The sequence below is a fragment of a genome, unplaced genomic scaffold (genome assembly GCF_019419815.1).
Source record: "Pyrus x bretschneideri cultivar Hongxiangsu unplaced genomic scaffold, Pyrus_bretschneideri_v1 Contig3, whole genome shotgun sequence".
In the NCBI taxonomy this organism is placed as follows: Eukaryota; Viridiplantae; Streptophyta; class Magnoliopsida; order Rosales; family Rosaceae; genus Pyrus; species Pyrus x bretschneideri.
This window is the reverse complement of record NW_025999612.1, coordinates 13,562,805-13,590,472: the sequence shown is the minus strand read 5'-3', so window position 1 is coordinate 13,590,472 and position 27,668 is coordinate 13,562,805. Positions and strand designations below refer to the sequence as shown.

At 38.5% G+C, this 27,668-nt stretch overlaps 3 protein-coding genes across 7 annotated transcripts; all 3 read right to left on the bottom strand.

Moving 5' to 3' along the window:
* Positions 1-3,213: 3,213 nt before the first annotated feature.
* On the bottom strand, positions 3,214-7,431 carry LOC103946870 (sucrose synthase 6-like). Its single transcript, XM_009357679.3, has 13 exons — positions 7,215-7,431; positions 6,794-7,081; positions 6,496-6,697; positions 6,265-6,383; positions 5,858-6,170; positions 5,571-5,744; positions 5,317-5,433; positions 5,049-5,215; positions 4,732-4,956; positions 4,072-4,638; positions 3,767-3,905; positions 3,546-3,691; positions 3,214-3,456 (listed from the first exon to the last, which is right to left on the bottom strand). Exons 1-13 carry the CDS (start codon positions 7,316-7,318, stop codon positions 3,324-3,326), a joined length of 2,694 nt encoding a protein of 897 aa, XP_009355954.2. The 5' UTR covers positions 7,319-7,431; the 3' UTR covers positions 3,214-3,323.
* Positions 7,432-8,741: 1,310 nt separating this feature from the next.
* Positions 8,742-15,749, bottom strand: LOC103946872 (protein argonaute 1). The gene is made up of 22 exons (XM_009357683.3): positions 15,592-15,749; positions 14,080-14,801; positions 13,794-14,002; positions 13,553-13,702; positions 13,331-13,464; positions 13,078-13,187; positions 12,627-12,733; positions 12,349-12,487; positions 12,156-12,272; positions 11,797-11,904; positions 11,651-11,722; positions 11,172-11,294; positions 10,904-11,069; positions 10,513-10,772; positions 10,264-10,406; positions 10,098-10,160; positions 9,947-10,010; positions 9,704-9,839; positions 9,539-9,612; positions 9,357-9,451; positions 9,220-9,251; positions 8,742-9,137 (listed from the first exon to the last, which is right to left on the bottom strand). Exons 2-22 carry the CDS (start codon positions 14,791-14,793, stop codon positions 8,917-8,919), a joined length of 3,237 nt encoding a protein of 1,078 aa, XP_009355958.2. The 5' UTR covers positions 14,794-14,801; positions 15,592-15,749; the 3' UTR covers positions 8,742-8,916.
* Positions 15,750-17,460: 1,711 nt separating this feature from the next.
* Positions 17,461-26,831, bottom strand: LOC103946871 (protein argonaute 1). Of its 5 annotated transcripts, none has more exons than XM_048589395.1 (23): positions 26,473-26,831; positions 25,474-25,551; positions 23,868-24,708; positions 23,560-23,768; positions 23,320-23,469; positions 23,088-23,221; positions 22,852-22,961; positions 22,328-22,434; positions 21,581-21,719; positions 21,382-21,498; positions 21,092-21,199; positions 20,939-21,010; positions 20,004-20,126; positions 19,762-19,921; positions 19,383-19,645; positions 19,145-19,287; positions 18,937-18,999; positions 18,797-18,860; positions 18,505-18,640; positions 18,337-18,410; positions 18,158-18,252; positions 18,044-18,075; positions 17,461-17,946 (listed from the first exon to the last, which is right to left on the bottom strand). In XM_048589395.1, exons 3-23 carry the CDS (start codon positions 24,681-24,683, stop codon positions 17,720-17,722), a joined length of 3,342 nt encoding a protein of 1,113 aa, XP_048445352.1. In that variant the 5' UTR covers positions 24,684-24,708; positions 25,474-25,551; positions 26,473-26,831; the 3' UTR covers positions 17,461-17,719. The 5 variants fall into 5 exon arrangements, with proteins under 5 accessions (XP_048445352.1, XP_048445353.1, XP_018502911.2 ...); XM_048589396.1 differs by having other exon boundaries at positions 23,868-24,705; XM_018647395.2 differs by having other exon boundaries at positions 23,868-24,705; positions 25,489-25,551.
* Positions 26,832-27,668: the final 837 nt, after the last annotated feature.

Sequence of the window (27,668 nt, the reverse complement as noted above, 5' to 3'; positions counted from 1 at the left end):
ACACCAGAAGTGGAAGGGTAGACAATCCTTGTCCAATATTTAGTGTTTGTCGTATAGCTCATTTCTGTCTTTGAGGTTAGCCTATGAACATGCATCTTCATCAAGAAAACCAAGTTTATGCCTTATTTTTCTATTTTGGATGTTTTTCGATGACGATGAATGTATAATTATAATAATATTCTCTCAATTATATATAAAGATTCCTCGAAATATTCCACTCACCCATCCACGAGCTTACGAAGAAAGCGTCCTCGTCGTATTTCCTCGTTGTCTTATACCTCTTGGCTTTGATTTCTACGTCGATTTTTTAATTTTTTTAATTTTATTTTGTGGTTAATTTCCAACATTGATTACGAAAGGAAAGGTACCATTCATTGTGAATCACATAAATCAAGTATAACTTCCCTAAATAATTATTGTTCAATTTTATAAATTATAAATTTGCCTCTTCAAGATTTATTCTTAGGCCAAAGTCCAAACCCTGTTGATTGATTGATCATTGACTAAATAAAAACTTCAAAATTCGTTTCGTAATTTATTTACCAAAGAAAACTGCTAAGAACGTCATGTTTTTAGATCATATTTTGCAGATTATGTGATGTGACTGTTGATGATTAAATTCTTTTTTTAATAATTTAATGAATTGGATTAAATGTACAAAGTCAACCATCAACTGTCACATTATGTAATCTATAAAATATGATTCAAGTAAATAGTTTTTCTAGCATCACCCTTTGCCAAATTAGTCTAACACCTTTTTATTTTTTCACAACCGAAAAATGCGAAAATAAGTCCTATCACTATGCGGATATCTATAAAATCCTGCATTTGCACACCTTTGAATGGAATAAGAATGTAGGGATTGTTGTCTTTGGTAGTGATACCGCTATTAAAGAAGGAGATCTTGTCAAGCGCACTGGATCCATTGTGGATGTTCCTGCGGGAAAGGCTATGCTAGGGCGTGTGGTCGACGGGTTGGGAGTTTTTTTCTTCTGGTAAGTGGTCTATCTGTCCACGACGATAGCTCTTCTTTTATTCAAGACTGATCTTCCCCCTTGCCTTTTGAGCTGGAGGCGGGTCACAATTTGGTTATGCATAGGTCTGCAAATTTGTGTTACTTACGTAAAAAAAGTTACTAACAAAGATGATTCTAAATTGTTTTCAACTTTTTAAAACATTTAAAACAAACACCTAACGATTTGAGAATTATGCACTTGTTAAGTCACTAGCATTAAGTGTTGGTGACATGATTTCATCGTATTTGTTAAAATTATCTTAATATTTGCCTTCATCACTTACAATGGTAACCTAACATATGTCTATTTTTTAAAACGTTAAATAATTACTAAAAATATTTTAAAATGTTAAGACTAATATCATCCTAAAATTAAGTAGTTATTCATACTTAAGTTATGTGACATCCCACATCACCCAGGGGAGTGATCCTTAAATGTATATTCCCATCCCTACCTAGCACGAGGCCTTTTGGTAGCTCACTGGCTTCGGGTTCCGTAGGAACTCCGAAGTTAAGCGAGAAGGGGCCAGAGCAATCCTTTGATGGGTGACCCACTAGGGAAGTTGCTCTTGAGTTCCCAAAAATAAAACCGTGTAGGAATGGTAAGCTCAAAGCGGACAATATCGTGCTACGGTGGTGGAGCGGGCCCGGAAAGTGGTCTCCCCCAGCTCAGGATGTGACAAGTTAAATAATTAAATGTTTGGACTTTTTATGTCCACTTGACCTAGTTTTTATGTTTTAAATTTTATCTCTGGTAACATTTTCTTATATTAATAAAGCTTGTGTTTGACCCAAAAAAATCAAGAGGTAGTGGCAATGCTAATGCATGTGGTATAGAGTGGCACGTGCACTGGCATGGTCATCGTTTACCTCTTGATCATCGATGGACAAGGATTCTCTTTTAATTCTCTTTGTAGGGATCTGAAGATCAATTAATCGTATCTGTTCATTGTATATTGTATTGTTAGTTTTCGTTAGGTATGATTTATATTCAATTTTAAATTAAATTTTAAAATAATTTCTAACCGTATTATATACGATGAACGAATATAATATATTGATCATCCGAATTCCTACAAAGAAAAAATCCGGAAAAAATCCTATTCTATTATCAACCTATCTTTCTTAATCACGTCCAAAGAGTAAATTGCCACGTTAAAAAACAAAGTGGTCCACCGTGGCCGAGGGTGGCAGTGCCTGGTGCCTGCCACTGCCAGCACAGCAGGACCCACTACTCATTTCTTTCTTGGAATGCTTTCTTCACAAATTTAAATTAAATTTTTGAATTTTGGTGTGTAAGTGTAAATTGGAAAAGTAAAGAAGATTGAGTGGGGGATGATTCGGTTTAGTTTCTAGTTTTAACGTCCAAAGTATTATTATTTGTGCTGGACCACTTCGTAAAGTTGATGAGGAGGAGGAGGCCCTTAAAATCTCTATCAACTCAAGTTGATGAGGGGGGCCTTATCAAAATCGCTATCAAATCAATTACTGTAATATATATATATATATATATATATATATATATATAATATGTAAATATAATAGGATTTTATTTTAGTAAGTTTGATTTTAACTTAGCCAATTTAGCCACTATGGTTGACAATGTTTGCATCTTAGTCACTTTCGTTAACTTTCTATTAAAAAAATAATACAATATTAATCCACCAATAACAATTGCTTATAAATTTTAAAATGCATTTGAACTATAAAACGAGTAATGTTAAGAGTATCATTTACTTAAATCATATTTTATAAATTGAATGATGTGATAACTGATGATTGAATTATTATTAAATTATTAACAAACATATTTATTTTTTATCAGTGACATGCCACATTTGCAAATTTAATCTAAAAATTAATCCACCTAAACGCTGAAAACGCCAGGCCACCTTCCCCTCCCTTCCCCAGTCGCTCATCCCACCTCTCACAGCCACCAAATCCCCAGCCCCAGTCACTGCAACTGCAGTTGCTGTAGTGAACTGAATTCTGTGATTGTCACAGATCCTCTTCTTCCTTGCCTACAACCCCCCATACACGAAAGCAGACATTTAAATTGCGTTGGTAGAAACTTGAAACTGCAGTTGCACCAATTCAACGGCAGAGGGTGATACGGTTTGCGGAAGAGGACGGGAGGAGAAGAAGGGACGGTGCGGCTTCCTTTCAAAAAAAAGGAAAAAAGAATACAAAATACTGAGTATTGCAACTGATCTTTATTGTTTTATTGGAAGTTGGAGAGAATATAGAATTTACATGATCATTGTGAGTTGATCTCGCTTTAAATTTAATTTATTTATACACTTAACACTTAATTGTACATATTCCTAATCTTGTAATAAAGTATGATGAGAAGACCAAGGATGACGCAGCAGCAATTCCATAGGCATCGTGCTCTGCTGTGGCTTCGAGGTTGGCTAAGCTCCCCACCTTCATCCCTCTCCCTGCCAAATGAATTAATCCAACTAATTAGCATTAAAAAAATTCAGAATTTAATTAAGCAAGTTCCCTATGTTAGGTACTAATTATATACCTTGGTGTCAGCTGAGGGATTGCTAAGGTTGGTGCTGCTTCTGGCTGCGGAGGTTTGGATGCCGGCGTGCGTTGGTCGACAGCTGCAATTACGGCCTTTGGCGCCGGTTGTTCGTGTCCATCACTTGGAACAGCTACATTCTTTGCCTGCATTAACATACAACGTGTATTTTAGGGCCTGTTTAAGAGTGATTATGGCAGGGTCAGAATCACGAGACGTACCAATTTCCTAAAGAGGAGATTGTAAAACATATGAATGTAGGTTTCCTTGGCTAACTTTTGTGCATCTCTCAACTGCCTCCAAAATCCATAAGTTGATCCCATGTTCAACACTTTGTTTGCATATATCTTCCATGTATAGCTGCAACAAAACCAAAAATCAATAAGATCATGCACAATAGCAAACCCTTTTGCTACAAGTGCGTTTAAGTGTTCTTCAGGTTTAAAACGTAGTTAGAAACGCTTTTCGTTATTGTAAAACACTTTAGTTATTCCAAAAACGGTCTCAAATAGGCCTGCGGTCATACCATTCGTTTATACGCTGCAGACCGGCAGCTGACATCTTCTTCCAGTATTCGCCATCCGTCTTGCATTTCTCAAAGAAGTCAGCAATCTTGTTGCTGGATTCATCACCATTGTTGGGATCAATATGGAAACCTGAGACGCCATCCACAATGATTTCTGCAGGGCCTCCTTGGTTGGTTGCAAATGTAGGCAACCCACAGTTCATGGCCTCAATGACTGTGAGACCGAACGCTTCGTACAGCGCAGGCTGCACAAAAGCTCCCTTAGTGTCTGCAATGCACCGGTACAGCTCCCCATTTCGGTATCTGTCAGTCTGAGCCGCTATCCATCTGAACTGACCGCTAAGTTGATATTCTTGCACCAAGGCATGCAATTTCTTGATTTCAGCAATTTCTTCTCTGTCTTTGGATTTAGATGGATCGAAGAATCCCCCAACGATTACAAGATTGACCAAATTCCTCAGCCTCTTGTTCTTTCCAAACCACTCAACGAGTCCTGTGAGGTTCTTCACTGTGTCCAGCCTTGCCATTGAGAATATGATCGGTTTCTTCTGGTCCGCCAAAAATCCTCTGTTCCAAGCATGTTTTATTTTTCATGAGTTTTTATTTAGAAATTGCCACAACAAATGTGCAAGAATTGACAGATGTGTAAGAATTAATTACATGTGCTCATCGTTTTCCTCTTTCGTGTAGAGTAGTTCTTCGATGACAGGTTGAAACTTGGTAAATCGTTTTTGTTTCTCGGAGTAGGGAAAGTAGACGGATTGGTCAGCACCAGGGGCAGCAATGTTGAACTTTGGATCAAACACATCAATGCCTGACACGACCCGATAAAGTCCTGGCATTGTAAATGCTGTGTGGCTTTCGTACTGTCCAGGTCGGTCCTTGCTGCAACATGAAAAGAACACATTGATCGATTAAGGAGACGATCGTGTCAACCTTGTATAGTAATTATGGTTTTGGCATAAAAGACTACTAACCCTCCGGCAATTTCTTGAAATGTGCTTGTTATGACAAAATCAGCACAATTCATAGAGATTATGTCAGCTGTGAACTGACAAGAGAAGTGGTATTTTGGATCAAATTCCTTCCATTTGGCGTCAGAATCTTCGTACTTGGTCTTTTCTAGCGCATGCGCAATCGTTCCCTGCAGAGGGTCAATTACTTGGAACAGGTTAATTTAGTTGAGATTCAAGTTTTTAACCAACAGTTGTATATCGAAGGAGGTGGTTACGTGTAGACTTAGACCTGAGTGATTCCAAGTTTAGAAGCAATCAGAGAGGCCACCAGGTTTCCATCACTGTAGTTCCCAATTATGAGATCTGGTTTGCATTCCATGTGTCGTAAGATCTTTGCAGTTGCATCCTAATAAACAACGATGAGAACAGAATAAATATGTAAATCGTACTTTTTCTTTCCAAACACTCTTGTCTAGTACTGGAGAAAAGAGATCAGTAGAATAAATTGGTCATATATATGACAGCTAGAGTGAGAAGATGAACCTGTGCAAATGTCTCGAGATAAGGGTAGATATCGAAACGAGAAACCCATTGGCGGAGAACGCCTTTGTCTGTCCTGAATGGAACCCTAAGGATGTGGGAGTGCTTAGTGTCGATGACAGCTTCCAACTCCTGGTTGCATTTTGTTCCTCGAGCGTCTGGTATAAGTCGTGTCACCTGTGTACATGACAGGTACGTACATACATTGTAGGTACAAAGTACAAATTAGAAATGCAATATGTACATATTATTCAGTATTCTTTTGTTTATGCATAGTCAGTCCAGCTCACCACAAGAATCTGAGGTTTCACAGCAAGGCCTTGTTGTTTTATTCTGAGGAGCAACTCTTCCTCCAAGGCTCTCACTTGATCAAGAATATAAACCACCTGGCCACCCGTGTCAGGCAATCCAAGGACATTCGACTGGCCAAAGTAGCCGTGAGGAGAGAAGATAACAATGTTGAATGTGTTAGGAAGTCTGCTAAACAACGACGCCAACTTCACCGAGTCTGGCGCTTGGAGTACTTCTGACAGCAGCCTCATTGTTTCCCCAACTCTTTCTGCCGTATCTCCCCATCCTTTCTCAAAACCCAACACTTTAAACCTGATCAAGATTAAATACATTTGTCCGTATATAAACAATCAAGATCTATATATATAACACATACATTCTTTAGTTAAGGTGCATGAGAGATAACCTTTGCTCAAAATTCGGGAATGGTGTGGTTTTTGGAAGTGTGGAGACGAGTACTTCTGCTCGGATCAATGCAGTTTGAAGTTTTTCAACGGTATCCAGACTTTCATTGATCATAAGATTCTGCATATATATATACATTGTACTTTAATTAGAACAAATTAATAGAGAGGCCGCAAAAGATCAAGTAATTAATCAGTTAATCTCAAACAAAAGTAACATAAATGATTTCTACCTCTCCGTGATAATTAAGTGGTAATAAGTAGTCAAGGAGGGGTTTAGCATAATCGGAGCAGCTGGCATGAGTACTGAGCCTTGATGAGATTAACTTTAAGACGAAGTTGAGTCCATTTCCGATCGAAGAAGGAAGCGTCATTCGAGGAGTAGAGAAATCGATGGTTCCAAAGTCTATTTCCAAAGCATTTTCATCGTTCGCCCTGTTGCATGCATGCATCGCTCAAATTAATTTGACAGCAGTTATGGATATATATTATATATACACGTAGCTACATACGCATGCGTATAATACGTACCAGCTTTCGTCAAAGATCATTTCTTTGAACTTCAAGTATTGGGTAGCAGAAATGCCATCCACTGCTAGATCGTCTGCATTCACCTTAACAAATTCTGAGAAACCGGGATTCGGTCTCACCGCAAAAGCGACATACGGTGGAACAACAGCTGCCTCCTGAGTGCAACTGAGGATGTAACCAAGTAAACCCTCCAAGACCTTGCTTCTTTCATGCCTGTCTTCTATCGATTTTTCCAGCTCCTCCATTATATGCTGGGGCTTTATTAGCCTTTTCCCCGTTCCAACAAAACTTTTTGCACGCATGTTTGAATTTGTTAATTAATAATTAATTAAACAAGAACATCAATATTCGAATTTCACAAACATTTTATAATGAACAAATAAATAAATATTGTATGAAAAAAAAAAAAAAATCAAAGAACCTGGCAAAACATTTCTTCATATGAAAGTGGCTCTCCCTGAGTGCGTCTGGCATGGTTTCTGCAATATTTTCAGATCGCTTCACAGCTGAGGAGGTGGAAGCCATTTCAGTCAACGAATTAGCACAATTGATCACAAGCGATCTTCGAAGTTGGTTTAGTTTTATGAACGTTGGTTCCGTTTATTGGTTAATTTATAGGGAACTTTAAAATGCAGGAAGAGAAGAGTGGTTAGGTTACATATGGCTGAAATTGCCATGGGCGGAGAAAGAACAACCTTTATTCTTTAGTACCTTTACGTGGGAAAGGAAAGATGAAAGCAAGAAAGGAATTATAAAATGGGTTGAAGCAAATCAACCAGATTTGGTGTTCGTTGTGGTATATTTGTTTTAAAAGTGGAGGGAAAGAATCTCAAGCAATTCGTAATTGGTCTTCGTAAACGTGCATTTTTATCCTTTACTTGTTCCGATCTCAAGTTTACGACGTGTTTTTTTTTCAAGTTGTCCACACGTTTTTCACCACCACAATCATGACACACTGTCACTAAGTGTTACCAATACATTCATTCATATTACGTGAATTTTTCATTAATGCTATATTGAAGTTTATGATATATCAACCTTATTATCCGTATAAAATAATAAATAAACTAGTAACACCACCAATACACACTCTTACTAACGTAATAAAACAAAGAAAAACTAATTTGTACTTCAAATTGACCAAGGAAAACAAAAAAAATTATGCGAGAGAAGCCTCATTTGGTAGAGAATATTGGAATAGAATGAATAAAGTATTTCTAAGAAGCTTGAAGAAATGAAAAACTCGTCGGGTAATGGATTTCTCACGAATAAAACTTATCCATTCCGAGTCTCACGAAAATAGTAGACTTAGATACTTTTCGTAAATGTCTAATCTCATAAACCCTTGGAAATAAAAAACCATATCATTCTTCTTTTATGTTAATTCTTTAAGATAAATTAAAACAAAGAAAAACTAATGAAAAGAATATAAGAAAAACTCGTCGGGTAATGAATTTCTCACGAATAAAACTTATCCATTCCGAGTCTCACGAAAATAGTAGACTTAGATACTTTTCGTAAATGCCTAATCCCATAAACCCTTGGAAATAAAAAACCATATCATTCTTCTTTTATGTTAATTCTTTAAGATAAATTAAAACAAAAAAAAACTAATGAAAAGAATATGAAAACTTTGAGTTTTAACGAAAAAGAATAAAATGAATAGCACTGAGATTGACTTTTTAATGTACAAATATGATTTTTCGTTAAAATGAACATGACCAAAAGCTTTTCGTTAAACCTCTCTTGAAACAAAGAGCAAGAATGCATTCCAACAAGAGAATTAAAGCTGAAAGTTGTACAAGACAAGACACTGAATAAATTAAACGAAAGCATCATCTAGTCATAGTTGTCCCAATTCCATCTAAACGACAGCATAAGATTACTAACTTCCCAAAACACCCGACTGGCGCAGTGCAGTAGCAACCGCGTACCAGTCAGTTGCAACGGCAAATTCCAAATACTTAACGACAGACATCTAAAACACAGGTGCAGCAAAGGCTATAGACACCCTTGGCACTTGGCAGACTCCAAAACGACGACATTACAATGCATAATCTTCCTACATTCTTTAGGCGACATCTCTTCGCAACCTCTACTAAACGACTCCCCTCTCTCTCTCTCTAACAGTAGAACATAACCCTTTTGACATTCTCCTTGAGGGCAGGCAAGGGCCTCACTGCAGCATTTGCACCTGGTGCTCTTGTGCTCCGCGGACCCATACCGCCACCCATGCCCCCACGTCCAGGAGCAGCACTGGTCATTGATCCGCTGTCTGATGTCTCTGGTTCCATGTAAAACCGAGCTCGGAATGCAGCAAGATGGGCATAGTACGCCGGAGGAACTGCAATTTTAAAGCTAAAATCAGAACACTGCCTATTTTAAGTACAAACAAGAAAATAATGAGAAGGCATCAGAGAGTCTACCAATGGAAACCGAACGAGTGCATCTTGCGTACCTGCAAGAGTTCAAAAGATCAACCATTCAGCACTGGAGTTCAAGATTCAAAAATATAAATAAATAAAAATTTCAATGACTAAAACTGCTAAATCAGCCAACTTACGTATAGCAAAGATTGTTTGTGAGTGACTGCAGTTCATCAGCTGTAAACTTGTTTTCATCCCACAGCACATGGTAATGAGCCGGACGGCTTGTACCCTGTCAAATCATGGTGTATACAGATTTATAAACATGCTGCTTCACAAACACACACACCCCACTGATAACCCAAGGAAAAATCATTGCCTGAATTCCAGCATGGCTGCAGAGGTAGAAGTCAAACTCTGTTGGATGACAGATTTTGGAGTCCACAACCGTACCTGCAGAAACAATTGGGTAAAACTTCCGTATAACAAGCATGAAAACTGAACTACATCATCCAAACATTTCATATTCAGTAAAATTAATTACCAGGTAAGATATTTCCACTCCTGTCAACTGCATTACGGTCATTGTGATTGTTGGCAAACAACCTGGTGTGGTGCCGTTTTTGAACCACAACAAAAGTCACAGGTGGCTGATAGTTTGGCTCCAAGGAAGCACAAGCCTGAAGAAGAAAACAACGACAAGAAGCAAAAAGAGGTTAATAATATTACTAACAAAGAACAAAATGCACAACTATACTAAAGAATAATCCCAAAAATGCAAGTTCACCTTACGAATCGCATCAAGCTCGTATAGTAGAACTTGGTAGAACTGCCCTTCACTGACACCGTCCCTGAAAACACAAACGTGTATATACACATACCATTAGAAATAGGAGAAGTACGTAGGACACAAACAATGGCAAAGGAGCATTAAATGCCTGTAAAATATGATGCGCTGTGGCTTCTGTCCCGTTGCTCTACGGAATGAAATCAGCAGTTCCCTACATTAACATACAAATTTAACTCAGTTCTGCAATTCCTAACAATCCCCAGTAAGTAGAGAATTAATATAATTGAGAGAGATAGAGAGAGGGAGGGAGAGACTTTATCATTCCACCGGTTACAGTACCCCTCTGAGGATCCTGCCATGTTTTGAACAGGTCCTGGATGAGCTCCTGGCGATGAGCTTGAGCACAGACCAAGCCAGCATACTTGGTAATTTCTGGCCAGTCTTGTGAGGCCACAACCTGTGTCATAAACGACATGTGAACAATTAAACTGTGACTCCCCACGTGAATTCAAGACAAATACGAAAGCACTAGCCAAAACCCATAGATATCATCGACAACATACAGCCGCAATTGATGGGCTTGAATCCTCCCCTGGATGAGGATGGGTAACATCAGCACCAAAAATTATAGTAGGACGGTCACTGACTAAAGGAATACGTCTTGACAGTGCATCAATAAGTACTGTGTTCCTTCCGCCAACCTTCACATTTATCTTCAAAGCAACATTTGCCAAGTATTGTTTACTCATTCTGAAAACGTGTTTCGTCAAACAGCACTGGGATACCAGGCCAAGATCCGTCTCGCAAATTCGTTTCAAGTCACCTGGATGGATATCAGACTATCAGTACATACAAGAATCTAGAACTTCAGGACAACACAAAATTGGGACGATATTATAGAGAGAAATAAAAAGCAGAAAGAGATAATGGAGCCAAATGATTTCAAACGCATACCGTAAAGATTGCCATTATTATCTGGTAAAATAACGACAAGCAGGTCAAGCTCCTTGCTCTGGGGCCGGAGTTTGGTCATTGCATCATGGTACCTAGTTTTTAAGGCCTTCTCTGCCTGATCGGGTCGAGCTCCAAGTGGTGGAAGTACGGGTTCTGGATTGAACGCCTATAAAAAAAAAAACTTCAGCGTCAGAGAAATCCAAATATAGAAAACTAACAATGCAATTAAAGCCAGTGGAAACTGTAATAATAAAGAAAATTTCCATACCATGCCAGAAATGTAACACATTTGAGCAAGTTCATTACAGAAGGACCGGGCCACACTGTCTTGAACATTTCTTGAAAAATTAATGCAAATCCAATTGTTTACTTTTCCTCCATTGACCATTTTCTGCAAAATATCATAGTAATCCAAATGGGCTGTAATAATTCAGCAAGACATGGGACATTCATTTGTCTACAGATATAACCATATGTCCAACTAAGTATTTATTAACCACATAAACATGAGAACTACTACATGAATAATCACATAGTAAAGTGGGTAAACAGGTTAAAAACAGTCAATCATACAAATATCCAGATATATAATTTCACTTGTGTGACTGAAGACAATAAAAAAAGGCATTAAAGAAACATTAATGCATAAATAATAGGACTTTCTTTGGGTCGAAAGGTAGATCACATTGACCACACACTTCAGTAAAAGTAAATAAATAAGGGTTTAGAGGGGTGCCAGAATATTACCTTATTCATCATGTTCCACTGACCAACTTGGGGCAGGCAATCCTTTTCTCGTCCAGTATCATGATATTTCAGCTATGCAAAATAAAAATCAATACAGATATACTATCAAACTACGTTTTGGGACTGAACGCAATTACATATCTTACCCAGGGTGCAGGAAGAATACGAGCTTCAACCTGAGCCAGATTCTCACTAATTTTGATTCCGAACTCCTTGGCGTAAGGATCTTCATGGTAAGCATTATGACGAACTGTCTGTAACATGTACCAAAATATTAAACTGGGAATTAACATATCACCATCAATCGTATTTCTGGATAAAAGATGCCTTCTACCATAAAACTTCAAATGATGTGAGCATTTAAATTATGACACAGAAGATAAGTTAAGGACAGCAAGATGACAATATTATCAAATAACAAAGCAAGCAGTAACCAAAGGGCTCATGGCATCAACTGCAACAAAAAATATATCATGATAAATAGAATAATCAAAAGATAACACACCCGAATAATATCTTGCTCCCTGTCATGAGGGCGCTGACAGGTGACCTTAAGCAAAGCAGTTATCTGTCTCTCGTTCAATCTCTTGGAATACCTTTGACCTTCGACAATTTTACAAACCTGAATCCAGTTACTGCTCATTAGCAGCCATATCCCCATTAGTATTTACAAGCTAGAAATTATAGAAACAACTCACCTCCATGGGCAAATAATTCGGTCGCTGCTGATTTCCAACTTGAAGGCAAGGCCATTGTGTATGTTGAATGACAAACCGGTAAGTTTCATAGAAGTACTCAACGACAGATTTCATAGTTCCTCTTTCATCAACAGGGAAACTGAATGGACAAAATACAATATCAGGGAAACAAGTTTCACACACCTCAATGTGCTCCTAATACAAATACGAAGTTAAGAAATATACAAGCATAGGAAAGCATAAGAAATATACAAATATAAAAGTCAAGAAGTACTCACGTCAGTTCCCTTGTTGCCTGCGACGTTAAACCAGAAATACGGTACTTTCTGCGCATATTTCCTCGGTGTGTGACCTCAACCTTGACTCCACGAAGAGCCTTTTTTATCTGTTCACAATTAAAAGGTTATTATGATATCTAATATAAAAATGATGGCAAATATAGCTGTACATCAATTGTGATACACACTCCATCTACAGCATCAGATCTATAAAACATATAGTTTTAAGTGAATATATAAGAATGAAAGGTTACCTAAAAAATAACTACATAAACATTAACCCCAGTGAACGAGTTTTTACACATGTAAGTTAATTTTCACAAACAGAAATACACAAGGAAACACGAAACAGATTAACAGTATCAACACCCCAATATCTGTCACACTTTCAAACAAACACTCAAGAGAAATAATTAAATCACCAAAACGGAAACAATGAGGGAAACCTAACCTTTACACGATCAGAATCAGAGAGTGGCCTATGTGTAACATCCCGATTCAGTAGCTGTGTTACGAACTCAATAACTGGCAACGGCTCAATAAAAGCAGTAGAGGACATATCTAGACAGCATGTAAACAAAACACCAATCAGCGGAATAACTATGCAGTGTAACACATGACTATTACTACAATCAAATTGATGAAAGTAGATAATCTATTATTCACAGAAATGATGCATGTTGGGATAGCACAAAATTAAGTACCAATATTCAGAGACAGCCCCATCTGAGTCGGACGAATACTCTGATAAAACCCACGCCAACTTTCCAAACCCTCACCAAGTGACTGTCTTCTACCCAAACCAGGGGCATAAAATGAACGGCCAACGGGACAGTACCTACAACCAAAGAGGAAAAAATTAGCTATCAAACATATAAAACAAGAATGTGTCATCATGTCATCAATACGCAGAAAAAATTGTTTACCTAGAAGTAGGCAATTCGCGCAGAACAATGTCCAAAACCTGAAGCGCCTCTTGAGGTGCATCAGCTTGCCTCCCTTGCAAAAAGAGACCTAAATGGTGTAGGTCAGCACGTGCTGCAAATTTTATGACAACCCTAAATTCCCTCTCTCTCCTGCCATCAAGAAGAAGCCATGATCAAATACATACAAAATAAGAGTGCACAGAAAAAATGTAACTAAAAATAAAGAGCTGTGAGTACGCACCTTTGTCCACCTGGACCATCATCATCATCAATAAGAGTGATTTTAAACTCCTTTGAAAGGAAAGGAAGTGGGCCGGCAGTATACAGGCTCTTTCGTCCATCATAAGCTGGTAGACGTTTTCCAAGATGGGATTCCCTGTACAGTGTCACCAGCTGCTCCATCACAGCACGATTTACACCCCTTGATGTGACCTCCGGCGTAATGGTAACCTAATACATTTAATGAAAAGACATATTATCAACCGAAGTACAATATCAAAAGACAGACAAATGGCCAGAGAGCTTACGTCATACTGGTGGAGGTCTTTGTCAGGTAATTCTGCAAAGAAATGGTTTGCCTTGACTGTACACCTTCTGCCAGTGCTACCCTTACCAGGGCGAAGCGGGAACCTGACTGACTTACTTGAGGGTGCCACCGGTTGAATAGCCTGGCTAGGTGCACTCTCTTGCTGGACGGTAAGGACAGCAAGCTGCTCCGCCACTTCTGAAGGCTCAGGCGGCTGGGATGATGATGAACTTCCCACATATACAGGTGGAGAGGTGACCCCTTGATAAGGAACTTGATGAGTGGCCCCTTGGTAAGGAACTGGGGTTGCTTGGTGCAGCTCGGGGAACTGAGGTCTGGTTGGGCCACCAGGAGAAGGTGGTCCTCCACGGCCAACACCACCACGACCACCTCCATAACCTCCACGACCTCCTTGCTGAGTCGGTCCTCCCCTGCCTCTGCCTTGATATTCCTGTGGCCCACCATACTGCTGTTGTTGGTATTCCTGGGGCCCACCATACTGCTGCTGTTGCGGCACTCCACGGCCAGCACGGCCCCCTCCATAGCCTCCACGACCTCCCTGGGGGGCCGGTCCACGGCCACCTTGGTAGTTTCCTCCACCCTGTTGTTGTGGCAGAGTCCCTTCAGGAGCAGGCTGGGAACCACGACCCCCAGCAGGTTCATGAGACTCGGAGCTTTCCCCACTAGGGAGTTCAGTTCTCCTCTTCCTCACCATGATGATGTCTACACAGAGAATCAGTATTGCATCAAAAGAACCATTAGCAAAGAAATAAAAGGCTATAAACCCAAAAACAATATATTAACGAATGTATAAAATGAAAGTAAATGCATAATGTACACCAACAAACCAAAGAATCCACTCATGGGTTAGGGTTTTCCAGAATACAAACATATCCAAGGGTTTTCAAAAGGCTGAGAGCACGATACCCAGAGCCACAACATATAAAAGTGCCCCAAAGCAAACACTAAATAACAGAAAACACCTTCAATCAGAAGGTGGGAAGGTTACCCAGAATTTTTCAGTGCGATAAGTTCTAAAATCCTATGTGTTCCTGGAATTTGGTAAAATGTACCACGAATGTCATGTAAAATTCAGTTTCTTAAAAAAGTAGGAGAAAAATAATAAAAGCAGAAGATAAAATGGCTATCATCAATTGCTCTAGCACCAACGTAAAAAACCCAGAATAAATAAATCACTATACCAACTATAAACCCTAAAAGATCACCTTCTTAGAATCCTAAACAACCACACATGCTTCCCAGCATTGCAAAAAACGCACGAGATCTAACGATCTACCGAAACAAAATGCAACGAAAAAACCAAGCGACGATAAAGCCTTTCAGAAAAGCTTTAAAAATATAAATTAAAAACGAAAATAAATCTTCGTGAAAGAAACTGAAGCCTAACACCAATTTTAGGGCAAAATATGCAGATCCATACCACAAATTAGCAAATAACAACGGGAACAAATGGCAGTACGAAACCCTAAAACGAGTCGTTTCGAGTGGTTACCGTGAAATCAGAGTCCGATGACCGTCGTACAACGCCGCAGCAGCGGTAGCTTCAGAAGGCGAGAACGATGAAAAATGGAAATCGAAAAGGGGCTTGCCTGCCTACGCAGTACTCACTCACTCTGTCTGTGGCTCTGGGTTGAATATAGTAAATAATTTTATAAATAAATAAAAAAGCCCCAACCGAACAACGTGCACCAGCGGTTTGTATTTCGAAATGACCACTCCATCCTTCTTCCCTACGCCTACTTCATCCAATAAAACATTTATTTTTTACACTGCACAAAGCTAGGATTTCTTTTTAAAACTAAAAATCAGAGTTGTTATTATCGCTTCAAAATAATCATTTTACACTCAATCAAAATTAAATCCATTGTAAAAAGCTAGATAAAGATAATATTTGATGGTGTATTTAATCGCATTTATGATAAAAATAGAAAGTGTAACGATTGCTATTTAGAATTTCTGAAACAATCGTACACGACACGTTGCTGCTCAAAAACAACGCACTCAGATTTGATCTTATCGGGTCATATTGAAAATGAATGGATCCGTTACTTTGATGGGTTGTGCCGTGTCAAAATTCTATACTCATTTTGACACGTTGACAAAGGTCTAATTAATCATTTCCAGGTCTATCCAAACATGCTAAGGGGTTAGGCCATTCTTTACCATTCTTGTTTGAGTTGGAACATCAACTTTCTTTTGAAATTAGAGCAAGTTACACTAAGTATGAGGCAAAACGACCGCATATGTCTCACATTACCCGTTAACTTGTCCACGTGATTGACTTGACCACACACGAGTGGGCATATGAGAGGGTGAAGAAATGTCTCATGTGAGAAAGTTAGAAAACATTGCAAAGGAGAATATGTTTAAGGAGTTAGTCACTTAACTTATTGCCAAATTAATTTTAGTGTAAAACTTTAATGATGGGCTTAAAGCTAAATGCACAACTTGATTTGAGTGTGATTCTCTTCCTCTCCCTGTTCCTCTTTTTTTTTTTTTTTTTTTTTTTTTTTTCCTCTTCTTTTCATTTCATTTCTTTCCTTTCTTTCTAGTTGATTTTCGAGACCCACACCATCTATTCATTCATTTCATGTAATTTCTTTTATTTTCCTGAGGCTGCTTATTAAATGACCAAAGTACCACTGCTATACAATCCAATCCAATCCAATCCAATCATCCAAGGTCAATATCCAATCCTTTTCGGTTTTCATGTTCAACTAAGTTTGTTTGCGCAATTTGTTTTGTTTTTGTTGCTACTTTTCATCAAAAAGCTCAAGTAAGCTCTACTCCATTTCTGTTTGGGTGGATTGGATTGGATTGATTTAAAAGCCGACTTTTTGAAGGGGGTCCATTCATCCTCTAGTCTAGTCTAGTGTTTGTTCATGGAATTGGAAAAAGTTACTTAAATCTTAGGGACAAAGTTTAGGCATATATTTTTTAGGCATATAATTGGTGATGGAAACTACTCAACATTTTTTTGGCATGACAAGTGGCAGCCCCAGATGATGGCCTGGTTAATTGGATTGTGATTTGATCTTGTATACAAGTTATTTTGGGTCATTTGATGGCTTATTTTCTTTGCTCTTGTTGCATGGGATCCTAGGGCTAAGGTAAAGCTTTTGCTCCTCATCTCAATCCTTCTTATTGTATTGGGTTTAGTCCCTTCTTCCTTTTTCTACTTGTTTATTTCTCATTCTGGCTTAGCGGAACTCCCCCCTTCCTCTAATGTAACATACATTGTTCTACTAAAAAAAGAACACACACACTTGTTTATTCATAAACAAATAAAATACAACTACGGGAATAAAATACGACTGCGAGTAAAGTAATGCATTTGTAAATACTACAAAACGCTTTAATCTTCTTAGCATTACTCATTCCACATTATTATTATTATTGGGGGGAAAAGTTTTCCCAATATCTGCATTGGTGGTAGTGCAGTGGCACCAGGTTCAACAACAAATACATTGTTTATTGCCAAACCCCAAACCAAAACCATATGATTTGGGAAGCATCTCTCTCGTGTATCAAAATACCAGATCACAATCTTACTGTTTAACTTAATGACTACATCGTCAAATGTCAATTATTACCAGGGACCAGGACAGATTATTCCTCCCCTAACAGTAGAACATAACCCTCTTCACATTCTCCTTCAGAGCAGGTAAGGGCCTCACTGCAGCATTTGCACTTGCTGCTCGCGTGCCCCGTCCAACTGATCCTCCACCACCCCCAAATCCACGTCCAGCATTAGCACCACTTGTCACTGACCCCCCTTCCGACGTTTGTGGTTCCATATAGAAACGGGCTCGAAATGCAGCAAGATGGGCATAATACGCAGGGGGCACTGCCAAATTGGAAAACTCGTCAATTTTACTATTTACTAGTAATTCAACGAAATGAGCATGTTATAAAAATCTGAGAGAGAGAGAGAGTGCGCTCACCCACGGAAACAGAACGGGTGCACCTCGCATATCTGCATCAGTTGAACTCAATCACTAAAACAAACACAAACAAAATGACAAACATGAAACTAATGGATTCACCACCAAACTTACGTGTAGCAAAGGTTATTTGTAAGGGTCTGCAATCCATCAGCTGAAAATTTGTTTTCATCCCACAGCACATGGTAATGAGCTGGACGGCTAGTGCCCTGTTTAACATGATGACTACCAATTTAACAACACTCCCAAAACTTTTCAGAGTATACATTAACATACAATAAACGAATCACTACCTGAATTCCAGCATGGCTGCATAAGTAGAAATCAAATTCAGTTGGATGACAAATCTTTGAGTCTACGACAGTACCTGTAAAATCAATGTCAAAGCATTTTATACCACATTTCACATATGAGTTCTTAAAATCATGGAAAAGAAGTTCCAAGTCTATTAAAATTAGTACCAGGTAATATATTCCCACTTTTGTCAACTGTTTTCAGGTCATTATGGTGGTTGGCAAACAATCTGGTATGATGGCGCTTCTGAACCACAACAAAAGTCACTGGAGGCTGATAGTCTGGCTCCAAAGAGGCACATGCCTGAATTATGGAGGAAAAAAGAAAACGGATAGTATATATTAAGATGAGAAAGGGATGAACCAAGGTTTATCAATTTCCTGACAAAGATGCGAAACAGAAGGAAGTTATAATTTATGACTAAAGTTGAGAAACTGAATTTAAAAAAAGTAGATTTACCTTACGAATGGCATCAAGTTCATACAGCAAAACTTGATAGAACTGCCCTTCACTGACACCATCCCTGCATAACCATAGATACACCATCAGATAAGAGAAAAAACGAAGTAAAGGAAGTGGCAGCAGAATATAAGACATGCCTGTAAAATATGATGCGTTGAGGTTTCTGCCCAGTTGATCTACGGAAAGATATGAGCAATTCCCTGTATTCAAAAGAATAAATATCTGAATCCTATAATCCCAAGCATAAGTTGATTTATATGCATTAAGAAAAAGGAAAGTAATCATGTCCAACAACTAATACTAGAAGAACCTAAATGAATGAGAGAGAGAGAGAGAGAGTCATACTTGATCATGCCACCAGACATTGTCCCTCTTGTTGGATCCTGCCATGTTTTGAATAAATCTTGTATGAGTTCCTGTCGGTGGGTTTGAGCGGAAACCAAACCAGCATATTTTGTAATTTCAGGCCAGTCTTGAGACGCCACAACCTGAATAATAATTTTGAAATAGTCAAACCCCACTCTGGGGCGAAGAGAATAAATTCACATGCAAGCAAAGCACAAATGTATGTTCAGTAACGCACAGCTGCAATTGATGGACTTGAATCCTCTCCAGGATGAGGATGGGTGACATCAGCACCAAAAATGATAGTAGGTCGATCACTGACTAAAGGAATTCGCCTTGACAGAGCATCAACTAGCACTGTATTCCTCCCCCCAACCTTCACATTAATCTTCAAAGTTACATTTGCCATATACTGTTGCTTATTTGTCTTAAAGACGTGTTTTGTTAAACAACACTGGGAAACAATGCCAAGATCTGTCTCACATATTCGTTTCAAATCACCTGGATGGCAAATAATGACAAATGTCAAGTCCAAGATCCATTCCTAAAATAAAAAAATGGCAAAACTTTGAAAGAGCAATATGGTTAATTAAGTTAATTTAGTTCAAGTTCCAAACCATAAAGAGAGCCATTATTATCAGGCAAGATAGCAATAAGCAGCTCAATCTCCTGGCCCTGAAGTTTGGTCATTGCTTCTTGGTAGCGAGTTTTCAGAGCCCGCTCCACCTGATCTGGACGAGCGGTAATAGGTGGAAGTACTGGTTCAGGATTGAAATCCTAAGGGAAATCCAACATTGCATGAGGTATCACAGATTTAGAAGAGAATCAATAAAATATAAGGGCATCACAAGCTTCATACCATGCCAGAAACGTTACACATTTGAGCAAGTTCTTGGCAGAACCGACGGGCAGCAGCATCTTGCACACTCCACGAAAAATTTATGCACATCCAATTGTTGACTCTGCCGCCATTAACCATTTTCTGAAACAATACAATAGTAAATCAAAGAAAGTATAAAGACAATTACACCCTCGACTTCAACAAGAGGCACAAACATCATCATTCAATATGGGAAACACAGCCACAATAACCTCCGACAAGTTACAACCACCGGTGGTAATGCCCTTTACTAGAAAAACCACGAGAACTTAACAGAAACATTATATGCCTTTCTATTGCCAACATAAGAGAGGCAGAATATCATGTGCAAGGCCAACTAAATCAGCAACTGATCAAGTTAGCAAACTAGTCCAAAGGAACCAAAACTAAGAACAAATGCCATTGCAGAGATGCGATATATAGGCGATAGGTCCAGTGCACAATACCATTATTATTCCACAAGCAATCTGAAAGGAACCAAAACTAAGAACAAATGCCATTTCTAAGTATGACCTCATAGACACAGAACATCTGTGGCTGCCATGCACTTTCCCTTCCCTCCACCCAAACCCCCAAAAAGGTAAAAAGAAAAACCTGGGATTTTTTTTTGAGATGCTTCTCCTTCACAACACAAACACACCCTTTCTCTAACCCACCACCACCTACTTATTTTACTTTAAACAATTAATTTCTAGGCTAGTGCTACGACAGTACAACATTAAAAAGAATTCCTAACATCCCCACCACAGTGAAACAATGTATTAATGTAGCCCAAAGTATATAAAAGGTTTCATGGCAGAAGCAAATTAATTGGCATGCACATAAATATAGACACACGTACACATCCACCTTCATATGCTCATCAATTACAAGCTATTCTGAAAAAGGAAACCATAGATTTATGCTAAAGATACCTTATTCATCATGTTCCACTGTCCAACTCGAGGCAAGCAATCCTTTTCTCTGCCTGTATCATGATATTTAAGCTGCGAAACAAGATTCAGCTTAATTTCATCCATTTAGTGAAGGAACAAAGGGTGGTACCAAAAGCTTGAAAAAACATATACCCTGGGCGCAGGAAGGATGCGAGCTTCAACCAAAGTGAGATTCTCGCTGATTTTAATACCAAACTCCTGAGCATAAGGATCTTCGTGGTAAGCATTTTGACGAACTGTCTGAAGAGTGAAAATTTCAACCAACAGATACCGAGTGAGTAGAACTTTACAAGTCAGACCCAAGGAATGTCAGCATCAGAAGACAAACACATTAAATTTCACTAAATGAAAAGATTGGTACACCATACATGAAACGTAACAGTTGTGACGTAAGCCAATAAAAGAAATCCACAATATCTAACCTGCATAATGTCGTGTTCCCTTTCGTAAGGACGCTGACAGGTCACTTTAAGCAAAGCAGTAATCTGTCTCTCATTCAGCCTCCGGGAGTACCTCTGACCCTCAACAATTTTACAAACCTGAACACAATGATTGCTTATTAACATGCTTGTCCAGTTAAAAATAAATAAAATAAAATACAAAGAAAGTTGCACTTCTTACCTCCATGGGCAAATAATTTGACCTTTGTTGATTTCCCACTTGTAGGCAAGGCAGCTGGGTATGCTTAATGATGAAGCCATAGGTTTCATGAAAGTACTCAACAACTGATTTCATAGTATTTTGCTGATCGAGTGGGAAGCTAAACAATCAAGAAACAGCGTCAGAAAAACAAGTGTATGCAGCGGCAGCCTCAAGTAAAAACTAAGGGTCTACCTGATGAAGATTTATAATATATTTTTCTAATTTAAGAGACAAATGAGAGAGAGGGAGATGGGCGAGGAAAAAGGTAAAGAGAGACGTGAGAAATGTAAAACTAAAACCTATTTCACATGGTTTTTAGTGCTTATTGTATACCATTATATGTTTTTTCTCTCCTCTCTCCCTCATCTCTATCATCTCTGCTCACACTTTCATGATACTTTTTCTTCACTTCATTAAAAGAATAACAAAAAGGTTCAGGATCCAAAGTTTCCTCTCAATTCTGTGTATTTTCTCTCCTCTTTCACTTTCCTCTGATTATTTTCTTCTTTATCCTTCCCCTTTGACAGGTAAGGCTGATAAAAGGGACTATACTAAAAGCACGTCCATAGTGTAGGATGAACATTTAGGAAATTAGACATTCAGGATGGGGGCAAATGAATCGGCCCAAAAGTACGGGGGGTTTATGATTATCACCAATACTTGAGATAGTAAGCAATTTCTAATCCACACAAGTAACCAATGACGACATAAGATGTGAATACTCACGTCAGTTCTCTTGTTGCCTGGGATGTCAAACCAGATATGCGATATTTTCTGCGCATATTTCCACGGTGCGTAACTTCAACCTTTATTCCTCGCAGAGCCTTCTTTATCTGTTGTAACGCAAAAAACAGTGATTCTGATATCCATTATAAATTAAAATGAAAGTCAATTCTACAGACTGTCAGACATCATATCCAGAAAGTTACATTACACAAACAAGATTGGTTTGTCGCAATAAACATCTAGCCTTGATGAAAAGTTGATAAAATATTCCAATATTCCATCCAAAAATTTAATAGAAATGAAGTAGATTTTGACACAAAATGAAGGAAAAATAAGAGGCAGAATCTGCAGTGGGATTCTGCACCTACAGGAAAATAAGTGGACTTCCACCGTTTGAACAGTCCAGAATAAAACACAAACCAACACAAGCAGGATCCTGCAGTGGAAGCTCTCTAGGGAGATTGATAAAACAAAAACTAAACCTACCTTCATAATTTATCAAAAGACGATGAACAAAATCTTACCTTCACACGATCAGCATCAGACAATGGTCTAGATGAAATGTCTCGGTTGAGCAGCTCATTGACAAACTCAATGACCGGAAGTGGCTCAATGAAAGCAGTAGATGACATGTCTGGAACATTGATATTTTGTCAATGTTAATGGAAAAGTCGAATTGATAAAAGGAAGTGAACTGGAGAAAAAACAATCAAGATAGTTGCTGTAAAACTTTGATTTAAAAATCTTCAAAAATCAGTACCAATATTTAGAGATAGCCCCATCTGTGTTGGACGAATACTTTGATAGAATCCGCGCCAACTTTCCAAACCCTCACCGAGTGACTGCCTTCTACCCAGGTCAGGGGAATAAAACGAACGCGCAACAGGATAGTAACTACAATCAATCAAGTCCAACAGATTTAGCTCTAGAGCAATATTAATGTGTGAATATTGATGTGTACTGAACACACATAGAACATAGATATCATATACCTGGCAGTAGGCAGTTCACGCAGAACAATGTCAAGAACCTGCAGGGCTTCCTGAGGAGCCTCAGACTGCCTCCCCATCAGAAAGAGTTCTAGATGGTGCAGGTCAGCACGTGCAGCAAATTTGATAACCACTTTAAATTCTCTCTCCCTCCTGCAAGAAGAACAGAATGATGATCATATGGGTACGAAAACTGTCGACAGAAACTATGTACAACCAAATTTTGAGCACTAAGTATCCCACCTTTGCCCGCCTGATCCATCATCATCATCCATAAGGGCAATCCTGAAGTCCTTCGATGAGAAGGGGAGAGGGCCAGCAGTATACAAACTTTTGCGCCCATCATAGGCAGGTAGCCGATTTCCAAGATGGGATTCTCTGTATAAATCCACCAACCGCTTCATCACAGCCCGATTCAACCTCCGCGATGCAATATCAGGTGTAATTGTAACCTAACAACAAATAATATGCATTGAAAGCAATTATCAAACACAGATTTTTAGAACAATATGAGAAGGACAAAGACATATATGGACAGTAAAATAACTCACATCATACTGGTGCAAATCTTTGTCGGGCAATTCAGCGAAGAAGTGGTTTGCCTTGACTATACATTTTATGCCAGTGGTGCCTTTGCCAGGGCGAAGAGGGAACCTCACTGACTTACTCGAGGCCGGAATGGGTTGAATTGTATTGCCAGGAGCAGGAGCAGGAACACCTTCTTGCTGGATGGTCATCTGGTGCAAAGGCTCCACCAATACTGAAGGTTGAGGCTCATAGGATGAGGAGGGTGCAGGGCCTGTGGCTTGAGGAGTGACCCCAGCAACATACGGAGCAGAGGTCGCTTGGTGCAGGTCGGGAACCGATGGTCTCGCTGAGCCACCACCAAAAGAAGGTCCTCCTCCCCAACGGCCACGACCACTTCCACTGCTGCCAGTTCCTCCACGACCTCCTCCTCCCTGACCACCCCGGGATCTACCTCGGAATTCAGGGGCCTGTGAGGGCGAGGTAGAGGGCCCACCATAACCATATTGCTGCTGTGGTGGCATCCCACGGCCACGGCCGCCGCCACCACCACCATAGCCTCTCTGTCCCCCCTGTGGTCCTTGTTGCGCCCAGGCTCTTCCACCTTGGTAACCTCCAGGTCCTCCTCCCCCACCTTGGTAACCGCCTGGTCCTCCTCCTCCTCCACCTTGATAACCACCTGGTCCTCCTCCTCTTCCTCCTTCATAGTATTGTTGTGGTGCTGGTGCAGGTGCAGGTGCGGGTGAACTCCTCTGGGAAGATTGATCACTCCCCCCACCGCCTTCCTGAGGCTGAGAGCATTCACCTCCGCCAGGATTTTGATTTCTCTTCTTCCTCACCATGGTGAAATTCAACTAGTGATGTCTGCTGAGTGAGAGTGCATACGGATCAAACCATAATTCAGCTCAAACTTCACTCACTCACTAATTAATCGCTCAAAAAGCAATTAAGACTAAAATAGCAACCAAATCAAGGCAATGCAGGATTAGCACATTCAAACACACTTGCCAATAAAATTTATGGCCAAATCCAGCAGACCCATATCATTGAACTAGCAAATTACTAGCAATGCATGCCCGCTCGATGCCACGGGTTTTAAAATTGTTTTAAACGTGTGGAATGATCAAAATCTATTTACATCCTTGTGTTCAATAAGGAACAAAAGATAGGTACTTGTAGAATATATTACATAGCAAAAGTTTGGAATTAAGATGTTCATATAGATATAATACACATAAAAATAGGAAAATATCTTGTTTTTCCATGCCCCAACTTTTCACTTGTTCCTCAGTACTTCACTCTTCTTTCTTCTTCGTTGCCAAAAATCTTTTGAGTTTAATTATTACTACTTAAACATGTTAATGCATCCACAAGCTGACTAATTCTAATTAGCCTCATCATACAATTGCTAAATACTTATACGAAGAAGAATTAGCCATTTCTAATTAGCAACTGCTAATCAAACAGCAAAAGCAACATATGAGTTTTCCTGACTTCAAACATGAATTATGAGAACAAAACCATTACAGTATCATAAATCATAACTCAAAGCTAAATCAGAAAAGTATGACACACACAGTTGACGTTCTTTATATGTTGCAGTGAGTATAAATAAATAAATAAATTCATTAGATAAGGGTATTTCACCGTTTCCTTATCAACTGATGGCTATCTTCTTCTTTGGGTCCAACATCCTCAAAAAATTTGAATCTAACACATGAAATGATCAGAAATCATACAAAGTTGCAGTGAAAAAATTAACACAATCCTCGGAAAATGAAATTATTACAATAGTAGGGAAGAATAAAAAGGAAAAACTACGGAAAAAATTGATAAGAATGCACATATATATTCAGCGGTTTAGGTTGGGCTTAGTGTTGAGTTGAATCTAATATTAAGACTAATCCTCATAAGCTATTCCTTCTTCTACTTAATAAAAATGTCCCTAATGAACTGCAATTCAGATAGAACATCATTAATCCCCTTTTGGTCTCTTGAGGATTCAACTGAACACTAATACAATCACACAAAACCCTAAATCATTATAAAAATTTCTTTCAGCCCTTTTTATCATTTTCCCAAAAGATCAACCCTTCAATATCAGAATCTACAATTACCACTTTTTTGCCAAAACCCAGAAAAACAAACAAAAAATCTAGCCAGAGAAGTGAGCGTTTACACCGAATAAAACTGAGATAAATGGGAAGCAAACACATTTCAACTATTTCAGCTATTTCAAATCTTTCTACAACAATATAGCTTTTCCCTAACAACAAATCTTTTCCTTTTCCACAAATTTTCACTTTGGACAGTATTTGAGTAGAGAGGTTGATGGAAACTGAAGAGAGAGAGAGTTCGGATATACGCACTCAAAAAATCCAAACTCCAATTACCAGATTCATCAAATGCACACAAAATAAAACACCACTACCAAACCCAGAAATTTAATCGAAAAATTCTACAAAACCTATAAAAAAAAAATTACTGAATCTCAGATAAAATTAAATCAAAGAACCCATAAATTTAATGAATAATTCTCCAAAACCAGAAATTTAAACATATAATTTACTAAAACTTAATTATTTTAAATCACAAATTTGAATCTTTACATGCAATAAGTCTATAAGGTACCTGAATACAGGTCGGAAAAATCACAGAAGTTTTAGGGATTAAATCACAATAATCCGTAGGTTATAGAGAGAAAATCTCCCAGCAGCGATTTAAAAGGCGAGTTAGTGTTCAACTTTTTCCAGGTGAAGTTTTAGGGAGGCTTAGAAATCAAATCGACACAAACTTGGTCTGGAAAATATCACTATAGTGGTAGAATAAGGTGCAAGAAATCTGGGCCGCATCCTCATGTTTGTAGCAACAGAAATGGGTTTTGTGTTTGGAAGGATTTATCTCTGAGAGTAGCAGCACCCAGCTGGTCACATAGCAGCAATTGCTTTGCTTCTGTTTGTGCCTCTGGAGTCTGGAGGGTTGTCTTCTTCTTTCTTCTCTCTCTCAGAGAGGAGAGAGATGGGAAGGGATAGGAACGGAATTTCCCAAATGGAATATGATGTAGTACAATACAAAATATATTATTATTGTACATTACAGTATTACTCGTACAACATAATGGATTAAATAATCAATAATGTTATAGAGATCAAAATTTTATATCAAATGATATGTCATCAATAAAAAATGAACACGTTAATCTTAAGTGATAATTCAATCATCAACCACCACGTTATTTGGTTTGGAAATTCGGTCTCCCGAACATTATTTTTAAATATGTTGGTGTGGAAGTCAGACTTGTGACCAGGAGGAAGCACTCATGCCAGTATATTTAAAAAAATATATATTATAAAAACTATTACCTACATTAAGCAGTCAGACATTATGTTAAATTTCATAATAAAATAACAATAATATAATTTAAATTTGTTCAAGAATTAAATCTAAAAAAAAATCTCTTAACTATATAATACATGCCGCAGACAGTGTTAGTTTAATGAATTAAGCCAAAAAGGGCATCTTTATTTTTAAAACTTAGTGATGCCCCCAATTAACAATGCCTTGCTGTTGGTAGGTCTTTGAAAATGACAACTTGTTCCGCCAGTGAGAGGCACAAGAAAACTACCTCTTTGCCAGCGCATGGATTTACCCACACCCAATATATCACAACAATTGTATTTTAATTTTGTGAAAATGTTAAAACATATATTATTCGATTTATTAATATTAGCATACAGTGAAGTATCATACAAATATAATAAATTCACTTATACTAAATGCGTTACATTGATAATATTTTAATTCAATTATTTATTTTACATTTATAC